The sequence below is a fragment of the Aotus nancymaae genome, unplaced genomic scaffold (assembly GCF_030222135.1).
Source record: "Aotus nancymaae isolate 86718 unplaced genomic scaffold, 86718_ANA_hifiasm-v0.15.2.pri h1tg000155l, whole genome shotgun sequence".
Lineage (NCBI taxonomy): Eukaryota > Metazoa > Chordata > Mammalia > Primates > Aotidae > Aotus > Aotus nancymaae.
The window spans coordinates 2,811,984-2,823,314 of record NW_026988570.1 but is presented as its reverse complement, the minus strand read 5'-3'; the positions used below and the strand labels follow the sequence as shown (position 1 = coordinate 2,823,314).

The 11,331-nt window shown below is 42.1% G+C and overlaps 1 protein-coding gene across 1 annotated transcript; it reads left to right on the top strand.

Moving 5' to 3' along the window:
- Positions 1 to 8,792: 8,792 nt before the first annotated feature.
- Positions 8,793 to 11,122, top strand: LOC105705714 (rho guanine nucleotide exchange factor 39-like). The gene is made up of 4 exons (XM_012435643.2): positions 8,793 to 8,819; positions 9,126 to 9,340; positions 9,443 to 9,625; positions 9,888 to 11,122. Exons 1-4 carry the CDS (start codon positions 8,793 to 8,795, stop codon positions 10,969 to 10,971), a joined length of 1,509 nt encoding a protein of 502 aa, XP_012291066.1. The 3' UTR covers positions 10,972 to 11,122.
- Positions 11,123 to 11,331: the final 209 nt, after the last annotated feature.

Here is an 11,331-nt window from a genome sequence, read left to right as displayed (position 1 = left end):
GTCTCCCTTCCATGCCTTGATCCCGCTCTGTGAAAAGGATATTTTCAACCCCACATTTCAGTCCTCCCACTGAGCCTCAGCCTTAATGTGGAGCCACTTTAATATCTAAAAGACTCGTCAGGGGAAATGCTGTCATTGCTGTAGCACATTTCTGGAGAAGAGCGTTGATTCATGAGTTTTTAATTCCATGGGGAGATGGAACGAGATAAAACAGCCAAGTTCTGTCTTTGGAAATTCCCATGGTGCTGAAGCCAAACCGCGCCCTCACCTCGGGCTTTTGTTTGGTCTCAAATTGTTGGTTTTCCAACTTCGGCGGTTACCATTCCCTCACGACCAAAATGTGAAGAATTCATGAGCTATTATGAACATAACTAGGGCTGGGCACGGTGGCACACGCCTGTAATCCCAGCACTTTGGGAGACTGAGGCAGGTGGATCACGAGGTCAAGAGATCGAGACCATCCTGGTCAACATGGTGAAACCCCGTCTCTACTAAAAATACAAAAAATTAGCTGGGCGTGGTGGCGCATGCCTGTAATCCCAGCTACTCGGGAGGCTGAGGCAGGAGAATTGCCTGAACCCAGGAGGCGGAGGTTGCGGTGAGCCGAGATTGCGCCATTGCACTCCAGCCTGGCTAACAAGAGCGAAACTCCGTCTCAAAAAAAAAGAACATAACTAGGACCAGGGAACACATGAACCCTGCAGTGAGCCTGAGAGGTAATACTTACGTGAGGTTCAGATGCTGCACCCCTTCTCTCCAATACTGAGGGAAGGGAAGGGAGGGGACCAGAGGCTCCTGGTGTGGGCCAAAGAACTCATAGAGCTCAGGAGCAAGGAGGCTCCTGCTCACTCAGTTGTGAGTTATTTGGGGACAGATGTAACTTAATCTGAACCCAAAGGACCCACTGCTCCAGGCGGAGGGGTTTTGCCAAGGAAGGTTTAAGGCCCTGGGCTGAGCAACCATTCTGTCCCCTCATCTAGAGCAATGCCTAGCATCGAGAAAGTAGTTGATAATTATTACAGGATAAAGTGATGTTTTATCCTCATTTCTCCAGAGGAGCCTCAAAAAGTTTAGGCAGCTTGCCCAAGGTCGGGACGCTGGTAAAAGCCACCTCAAGGCTGCTAATTTAGGCCTCCAGACTTCAAATCCAGCCCTCATGACCCTTCCTGTGGCCCCATATGCAATGAGTGTGCTCAGTCAAGACTGAACAGCACTCAATGTCAAGCACTAAGGGACAGACACTGTACTGGTAGAAAGGGGGCCTTTGTCTCAGCCCCTCAGCCCTGAACTCAGGAAGTGGCTGAATTTATCAGTTCTGGGTATGTAGGTCCAGATTCAAGTACATCTGTGGGGTCATCCCACCAGGCGTTGTGAGGTCACTGTGAGTAGTGAGTAGGTGCTTACTAAGAACACCGGACTGAGATCATGCATGAAATATGGATTTGAATCAACTAACTACATTTGGAGGAACGGTACACAGTGCCCCCTTAGAGATGTATAGTGCACACTGATGTCCTGAAGACTGAAAAGTCCCACAGCAAAGCAATCTGCTCATGTTATTCAGTCTAGCATTTCTTAAATATGTTTGATTCAGAAAACTTTTCTCCCCATCTTTATAACACACCTTGGGAAACAGCAATGTCAGGTCAATTCCAGTAACTAAGATCGTGAGGTAGAGTCACCATTGCCCTCCCATAGTCGGCATAGTTGGGCCTGGAAATCTCCACATAGCCTTCTTAAATGGAAAACTATAGGCTGCAAAAAGGTTTTGGTCTGCAGAACTTCTCTCTTCTAGTACTTCAAAGTCTAAATTTATACATACCAAATGTGTTCCCAGGTAAGGAAGTCTAGCAACTAGTGTGTCATACTCTCCGAAGTTTTCAGTTCAATAAGATCATGTCAGTTGCCCTGTCCACAAACTTGGGAAAATGAGAAAATAAAGTGGTTTCTAGTAATTCCCTAAAATGTCACACCGCTGGAAAAGACAGAGCAGTGGAGTTTAGAGAAACAAACACACATGGTGGGAAATAGCTTTCAGGAAGCCACCTCCCCTTGTGCAGGACTCTGAACGGACTGGACCCTTCTCTCATCTGCAAAATGGAAAAGGGATGTAAGGCACTGTCATGCCGACATCACTGCATCTCTTGTTCCCCAAACCCAACAACTGCCCATTCTTCTCCATCTTCATCTCTCCGTACTAGTTCAGAGTCTTGCTGTCTCTTACCTAGACACTTCTGGTAATCCCCCAGCTGGTCTCCCCGTTCCCTTCTCTCTCAAGTTTTATCTACCTTGCAGAATTATTTTCCTGATGATTGCAAGATCAAGTCACTTTCAGGCTCAAAAGCTTCATTGGCTCCTGCCTTAGTCAGGTATCTAAATTTTCTACAATCTACCTTCAACCTCTGCAAGTTCTTTTGCTAGGACCTGACTGTATAGCTCCACAAGATGAACCTGCCATTTCCAACACGAGTGTTGAAATTCCGAAAGATCTGCCTTGTTCTTAAGGTCTCTACACAAAGTTTCCACATGGCTCCACCCTTGACATCCAGTTACAACACTGGCTGGGCTTTCCTTTTGGATCACCTTAGCCAGAAGTAATCTTGTGCTGTCCTGAAAAATGACAGTGTCTCGTGTTGCCTGCTTTATAACCCTTACTACTTGCTTTGTCATATTTATTCACTCACATGTGTTATCTCCTGTATTATACTGTAAGGTCATTGATAAGGGCATCTTGATCTAGTTTAGTTTACTATTCCTTTTTCTATTCTATTTCCTCTATATGCTCATATATAGGAAAACTCTATAAACGTTAGTGAAATGGAGACATAAAAACATTGGTGTTTTTGTCAATATCTCTCTAAAATCCAAATGTGATTGTTCTAAAAAGTACACCACCAGATATCTGTCTGGAAATCTTCAGTGGCCAGCAAAATAAAATCTAATATTACAGGAGAGATCTGTATTCATTTTGACTAAATATGTTCACCCAGGGACCAGCACAGATGGACCCTTCCCTTTGTACCCAGTCCATGATGAGAACAGCAGCTTCTGCTGGGCTCTAATCAGTTGGAAGGACTTACCAACAGAAGCAGTTGTACCTGGAGCCGAATTTGGCTCAAGATGCTGTTGTCCACCTGAAGTCTACCTGATCCCACTTCTTGAATGACAGTGCAGAGCTTCACTGATAATTTTTGTAAAAGTTATTCTGCCTTCCTATTTCCTCTAGGCCTTTAGCAAGATCCGTAATGATCTAGAGCATTAAAAGCCACCTTCCGGCCAAGCATGGTGGCTCACAGCCTGTAATCCCAGCACTTGGGAAGCTGAGGCGGACAGATCACCTGACATCAGGAGTTCGAGACCAGCCTGGCCAATATGGGGAAACCCCTCCTCTACTAAAAATACAAAGAAAAATAGCCATGCCTGGTGACAAGCACCTGTAGTCCCAGCTATGTATGAGGCTGGGACACAAGAATCACTTGAACCCAAGAGGAAGAGATTGCAGTGAGCCAAGATTGCATCACTGTACTCTAGCCTGGGTGACAGACAGAGTGAGACTCCAGCTCAAAAATAATAATAATAAAATAAAATAAACCACCTTTCTGTCATATTTCAGCTGTGAATCACAGGTACACAAACACTCAATTAGCTATGTTTTACAAGACAACTGCTGGCAAGAAACTAACAAAACAGTTGCATTTTAGACAGACAGAAACTTCAACTCCTTATCATGAATTTTTCTGAGTGGTCCCTGGAATGAATTGCCTGTCCTGGTGGAGGAAAGAAAGTCCCTTGTCCATCTAACTGAGGAATAAGATGTTCCAAATTTTGGTATGATAGCTTCATCCCTGAAAGGTGTTCTTCTTCCTTTTTAAAGCAGTTTCTGCAATTGACCAGAGCAATTTTCAGATACCAGCGATTGGAAATTCTCACCTAATCTTCACAAACATGCTTTTATTCTTTTGTTATTGTTCTGTCAACAGCATTTGGCAGGAGGAAATAAGAATTTTCCCAATTCCCACTAAATGTCATTGGATAACAATTCTCCCTGGTTAACAGAAATGATTTTGCCTTATAAAAAGTCCTTATTTTTCCTGGAACCAAGATAACTCTCTAAGATCTGCAACTTTTTAAAAAGCCATTTGTACTATGCTGACCAAGTGCGTTTATATTTTTCTTTAGAAGAAGACTTTATTTTCAACAATTTGGTACAAATCTATGCCCAAGTAAGATTTTAAATTTCAGACCAGAGAAAAAGTAATTATATAAGCCCATTCTATTTTTATGATAAGCGGTATCATCTTGCTATTTAAGGCACTTATGGTGTAGTAAAATTATGCAAGAAGAGAATAGAACGGAATGTATTTACATTTTTGCTGCTGAGTTTGTCTCCTTTTAGAAAATGCTTTGAGAAAATTTTATATCATGAAACAAATTGGTAAATAATTTAACAAGTTATCAGCCACCTTGACATCTAACCAACATTGATTTTGCTTTAGATATTATCATTATGAATATAGGTTGTCAGTAATTTTGGGCTTACCTGCTGAAAGTAGTAAGCTTCTACTTTGCCATTTTTCTTTGTCTGCACAAATTGTGTTGGCCAGTTTTACAGGCAGGTGACCTATGCAGTCACACAGGGCCAGGTGTTCAGAGGGCGCACACCAACTTGGTTTGATGCTCTGCTGTTGTCATCTTGAAATTCATAATAATTTTATTTCCAAGCTTGTGTTTTGTATGTAAAGTCTGTAGTCCTAATTTGCATTTCCCTAATGACTAGTATTGTTGAGTATCTGTTCATATGCTTAGGATTTGCTACCTTTTTATTTCCTTAGGATTTCCTATCTTTTCACATGCTTGGATTTTTTTGCCATCCTTGTGTCTTCTTTCATTAAGTGTGTGTTCAGATTCTTTGCCCATTTTTTTTAAAGAAATGAGTGGTTTGTTTCCTTATTGAGTTTTGAGTGTTCCTTATATATTCTACATACAAGTTCTTCATTAGATATGTGACTTGCAAACATATCCTGCTAGTTTGTGGCTTGTCTTCATTCTCTGTGTATCTTTTTATTCTCTTTGTATTTCTGTGTATCTTTCACAGAGCAAAACTTTTAAGTTTGATCAAATTATTTTTATTATTTATTATTACTATTTTTAATTTATTTTGAGACAGGGTTTCACTCTTTCACCCAGGCTGGAGTGCAGTGGTGCGATCTTGGCTCACTGTAACCTCTGCCCCCAGGCCCCAGGTTCAAGCGATTCTCCTCCTCAGCCACCCGAGTAGCTGGGATTATAGGCATCCGCCACCACGACCAGCTAATTTTTTGTATTTTTTTTTTTTTTTTTTTTTTTTGTAGAGACAGGGTTTTGCCATGTTGGTTAGGCTGGTCTCGAACTCCTGACCTCAGGTGACCCACCCACCTCGGCCTCCCAAAGTGCTGGGATTACAGGCATGAGCCACCACACCCCAACCTGATCAAATTAAATTTATCTTTTGAAGTCATATCTAAACATTCTTTGCTAACCTCTAGGTTATGCAGATTTTGTCCTACATTTTCTTTTGCATGTTTTTGAGTTTTACATTTAGTATTTAGGTCATAATCCATGAGCTAATATTGAAAAAGTTCTGAGGTGTATATTAAGGTTCTCTTTTTTTAATCCTTTGCTGAAATTACTATTAGTAATCCTCCATTGAATTATCTTAAAATCTTTGTCTAAAATCAGTTAACTACATTGTCTGGCCTTTCCAAACAGTTCTTGTACCTTTCCATATAAATTTTAGAATTGCTTACTGATTCTTATTGATTCAAAAGCTTATTGAGATTTTGATTAAAATTATGTTGAATCTCCACATCAAATTGGATAGAATTGACATTTAACTGTATTAAGTCTTCCAATCCATGAACATGATGTATTTCTCCATTTATTTAGGTCTCCTTTAATTTCTCTTTAGTGTTTTGTAGTTAAGCATACTGATCCTGTGCACAATTTGTTAGACTTACACCTAAGTCTTTTTACTTTTGGCTTAATATCCCAGAAATTTATTTCTTATAGTTCTGAACTCTGGGAAGTCCAAAATCAAGGTGCTAGCAAATTTGGTTGATGGTGAGGGCTCTCTTCCTTATACCTAAATCTTTTATTTCTTTTGATGCTGTTGTAAATATTTTTAAAATTTCAAGTTCCAATTGTTCATTGTTGGTATACAGAAATATACTTCACTCTTATATATCAACATTGCATCCTGCAACCCTGCTCACCTAGTTATAGCTATACAGTATATATAGTATATAGTTTCTAATTACAGAAACATCTTTTTCTAGATTCTTAGGGATTTTCTAGAAAAATAATTATGTCATACCCAAACAGAGACTTTTAAATTTCTTCCTTTCTAATCTGTATCTTTTTTTTTTTCTTGGCTTACTACACTGTCTAGAATGTCCAATAAGAAGTTGAATAGGGGCCTGGCATGGTGGCTCACACCTGCAATCTCAGTACTTTGGGAGGCTGAGGTGAAAGGATCACTTGAGGTCGGGAGTTCAAGACGAGCTTGGCCAACATGGTGAAACACTGTCTCTACTGTCTCTACTAAAAATACAAAAATTAGCTGGGCATGGTGACAGGTGCCTGTAATCCAGCTACTCAGGAGGCTGAGGCAGGAGAATCGCTTGAACCCGGGAGGCGGAGGTTGCAGTGAGCCAAGATTGCGCCATTGCACTCCAGCCTTGGCAACAAGAGCAAAACTCCATCTCAAAAAAAAGAAAAAGTTGAATAGGAATGCTGAGATAAAATATCCTTATGTTGTTCTAATCTTAATGGTGAGAGAACATTTAGTCTCTCACCATTAAGTATGATGACAGCTGTAGGTTTTTCATAGATGCCTCTTACTGGACTAAGAAATGTCCCTTGTATTCATGGTTTGCTAAGAGTTTATATAATGAATGCATAAAATTAATTTTATGTCCATATACAAACAAAAATTGGAAAAAGAAAACATTTTAAAGAATCATTTACAAGAGCATCAGAAAATCTTAAATACTTAGAGATGAATTTAATTAAAAATATGCAAAACCTTTACACTAAAAACTATAAAATACTGATGTGGGAAACTAAAGAACACCTATATAGAAAGACAAATATATTAAGTTGTGGATGGAAAGACTCAATATTATTAAGATATACATCTCCCCAGATTGATTTTCCCCAATTGTCAAATTGATCTATATATATTCAACACGATTCCAGTCAACATCCCAGCAGGGCTTTTTGTTGTTTTTTTTGTTTTTCTTTGTTGTTTTTTGAGTTGTTTTGGTAGAAATTGACAAGCTAACTCTAAAATTAAATGGAAATGGGAAAGACCCAGGAAAGCAAAAACAGTAATCAAGACTGTGTGAAATGTGTCTGTGGATAAACATATAGATCAATGTAACAAAATTTATATACAGATGGATGGAAGGATGGGTGAATGGGTAAACAGGTCGATATAAAGAAAGATACCTAAATATAAATATATATATGTGTATATATACACACATATATATATACATATATATACACACACACATATAAAAAGAGACAGATAAGTCAATAGATTTTTTTCACGAAGATGTAAAGTAATTCAATGAGGGAAAAGATTGTCTTTTCTCAACAAATAGTGTTGGTACAACTGGATACCCATGTGGAAAAATGATCACTCAGGTTGCAGAGTAGAGGAAGGATCACCCAGGTCGAGAGTAGATGAGGAAACACCAATTAGAAAGTTCTTACTTCCAGGAGAAATGATGGTAGACTTGCCTATAATGTGGTAACTCATAGGAATTTATTTTATAGATGTAAATGTCTATCAACAAAAGACTAGTTAAATAAATTGCAGTTTATTACTATAATAGGATAATATCAACCACTTAAAGAATAAAGAAGCTTGTAATCTTTATGGAATGAACAGCAAGATAAATTCTTTAATTTAAAAGACCAAGATGCATAATAAAGTAATTGGAGATATTAGTCCATTGCCGGGAAGACACTTAAGAACTTGGTCAGACAAGTTGTCTGGGGGAAGAGTCCCAGGCTGGCCATGGTGCTAGGATGGGGAAGGAGGTTTACTTGTCACTGCATACTATTCTATACTGTTTGAATTTAGGTTTTGGTATCTTTATATTACCAATTAAAATACACACTAAAAGTTAAAATTATATTTAAAAACAAAGAAATGATAGTAGATAGGACTAGGGTGAAGGTTGAGAAGCTGGAGAAGGATGAATCAACTTCAAATTAAAGTGAACAGGTGTTGAAATGAGTTGAACATGTAGCTGTAAAACAGCGTGGAGCTCTGTACAGTTGCTAGGTTTTTATGGCTTGTGCAAAAAACCCATGGTGAAATAGCAAATGCAAGTTTGGTGTGTTTGTAGGGTAGAGGCAGTAATGGTGGTGAGAGGGCAGGGAAAGGACAAGATGGGGAGGAAAAATCATGGAAATGGAGGTATGTTGAGTTTGCGAATCTAAGCGATGATGTTGAGTAGGCAGTTTGACATGTAGATGGCTCCAGAGCTCAGGGGGAAGGTCCAGGCTGGGGAAGCAAAGGGGAGGGTCCTTGCGAACAGGTGGGAGGTGGGAATAGATGCAAGGACCTACAGCCAGAAGAGAACTTTTACCCTAGAAAAAAATTTCAAGTGGAACCAAAAACTAGCCTCAGTCACTAAACACACACAGAGACAAAAATTCTATTGAAAATGCGCGTAGAAAGTCTTGCTTTGTCAAGTAACAGTTTCTTGGTATAACAGCTAACATAAGTTACTGCCGAAATGGATGTTTACATTGAATCCAACGAAGTAACTTGCTTTAGAAATGACTACAAATAAGATAGCTAAAAGCTGGGAGCATTTTATCAAAATGTTGAGGCTTAGATGACAGCAGTTGTTTATGAATAGCTGTTCATGAGTTGCCTGGTCATAGGGTCTTAACCTATTTGCATGTAAGAGAGCAAGCGTCTCTGTTAGCTATATTACAGTCATGCATTCACAACACGGTGTGGTAGGCTGGATGTTAAGGAATATGTTTTTTAAAAAGGGACTTGAGAACCCAAATAACCTCCACTCATCTGTATTTTAAGCAACTAGTCTAGCTACACTTTTTAGCTATTTTGCAAGCTGTGGGAAGCGAGGGTGGGGCGTCTGGAGCGGAAACGGCAGGCAGTCAGGCAGGCAGGCAGCAGTCCTATATTTCCTGTGGATGGCAGTGATAGTGAGTTTCTCAACTTCCTGCCTCTGCTTCACCAGCTGACTTCACAGGTGTGCCTGATGAAGCTTCATGGCTGTGTCACTTGCAAAACCCGCTCCACCTCAGCAGCACAGTGAGGACTTTGAATTTTTTATCTGATGAGCAATTTCCCTTACAACCCGGCAGCGACTTAGTGTTGCTGGAGGCGTTTTCTTTCTCCATCCCTGACTTGTAGCCTGCTCTGCCTGCTGAAGTCTTCTCCCCCGGGAAAGGACACTTCCCCTTGGTGCTTCGCAGGGAAACAGTTTTGCTCAGTGGTCGCCAGGTGGTTCCCCAGCGTCCAGAAGTTGCTGTGTTTGAACAGCAGGACCAAATTTTTCCTGAGAAGCAAAAGCAGTGATTGGCAAGGGGGCGAATGGTGAGAGGGTTTCCCTCACATGCTCCACCTGCTGCTTGGAGGAAATGCGTTGCGTGGGAGACAACAGTGCCACTGTGAACAAAGTCCCCTCAGATCCTAACCTTTCTGCTTTGCTTTAGGGAGCAGGAAGGATCGGGGTGTAGAAGAACCTCATTAAACCTCATTTAGTATCACTAATGTACTTACTCCGCCTGAAGCATTAATTACATAGACTCTTAGTCAGCATTTGCTACTTTTTTACATTTTACTCACTTTTAAAAAGCTCAACTCACCCGCCTCCGCGGCTCCCGCCGGTGAGCTGTTGGGATTTGAATTTGAAATATCGATCCCTCAGGCAGGCATGGAGATCCTCTGCTCCTGCGCGGTGCCCGGTGCAAGAGCAGCGTGCCCGCTGGGAGCGGAAACGCACCTGCACCGCCCGGGAGCTACTAGAGACCGATTGGCGCTACCAACAACAGCTGGGGCTGGTGGCCACGTACATTTTGCGGATGCTGAAAGCCAAGGGGACCCTGCGACCACCTGAGCGCCAGGCCCTGTTTGGATCCTGGGAGCTCATCTACGGCGCCAGCCAAGAGCTGCTTCCCCACCTGGAAGAAGGACACTGGGGCCAAGGGCTGGAGGGTTTCTGCCACCACCTGGAGCTCTATAACCAATTTGCTGCCAACTCAGAGAGGTCCCAGACTACCCTGCAGGAGCAACTAAAGAAAAATAAAGGTTTCCGGAGGTTTGTGCGCCTTCAGGAAGGCCGCCCTGAGATTGGGGGCCTTCAGCTCCAAGACCTGCTCCCTCTGCCTCTTCAGCGGCTCCTGCGGTATGAGAATCTCGTCATTGCTTTGGCTGTAAACACAGGTCCCAACAGTCCTGACCATCAACAGCTCACACGGGCTGCCCGGCTGGTAAGTGAGACTGTCCAGAGAGTCCACGCTATTGGTCAGAAACAGAAGAATGACCAGCACCTTCAGCGCATCCAGGCTCTGCTCAGTGGACACCAGGCAAAGGGGCTGACCTCAGGGCGCTGGCTCCTCCGCCAGGGCTGGCTGTTGGTGGTGCCTCTCCATGGGAAGCCTCGACCTCGCATGTTCTTCCTCTTCACTGACGTGCTCCTCATGGCCAAGCCTCGACCTCCACTGCACCTGCTGCAGAGTGGCACCTTTGCCTGCAAGGCCCTTTACCCCATGGCCCAGTGTCAACTCCGCAGGGTCTTTGGCCACTCAGGAGGCCCTTGTGGCGGGTTGCTCAGTCTGTCCTTCCCTCATGAGAAGCTACTGCTTATGTCCACAGACCAGGAAGAGTTGTCACGCTGGTACCACAGTCTGACTTGGGCTATCAATGGCCGGAAAAACTAGAGGAATCTTAGAGATTCCAGAACTCAGGATACCTCAGGGACAGGTCACAGCCAGGAGTACAAAGGAATCTTCTTCAGTACTGGACAAAACAGAACCCTTCATGATTTGAGAAAGGTCACTTTGTGTTTGCCTGGACCAGGCTACTCCAGGTCATTTGACCCAACTCTTAAGAATCATGGCCAGGTGCAGCGGCTCATGCCTGTAATCCCAGTACTTTGGGAAGCTGAGGTGGGAGGATCACTTGAGCCCAGGAGTTCAAGACTAGCCTGGGCAACACAGTGAGTGAGACCCTAACTCTATTTAAGAAAAAAATCATTAAGAAGAAATTTTGTAAAGAAAGAAAAATCAGGAAACCAAGTC

What these genes read in the sequence shown, in the direction of transcription:
- LOC105705714 (XM_012435643.2), top strand. Translation starts at nt 8,793, where the DNA reads ATGGATGTTTACATTGAATCCAACGAA. An exon ending in TTTACATTGAATCCAACGAA is followed by an intron (nt 8,820 to 9,125) that starts GTAACTTGCTTT and finishes TACACTTTTTAG; the next exon opens with CTATTTTGCAAGCTGTGGGA. An exon ending in GATTGGCAAGGGGGCGAATG is followed by an intron (nt 9,626 to 9,887) that starts GTGAGAGGGTTT and finishes ACTTTTAAAAAG; the next exon opens with CTCAACTCACCCGCCTCCGC.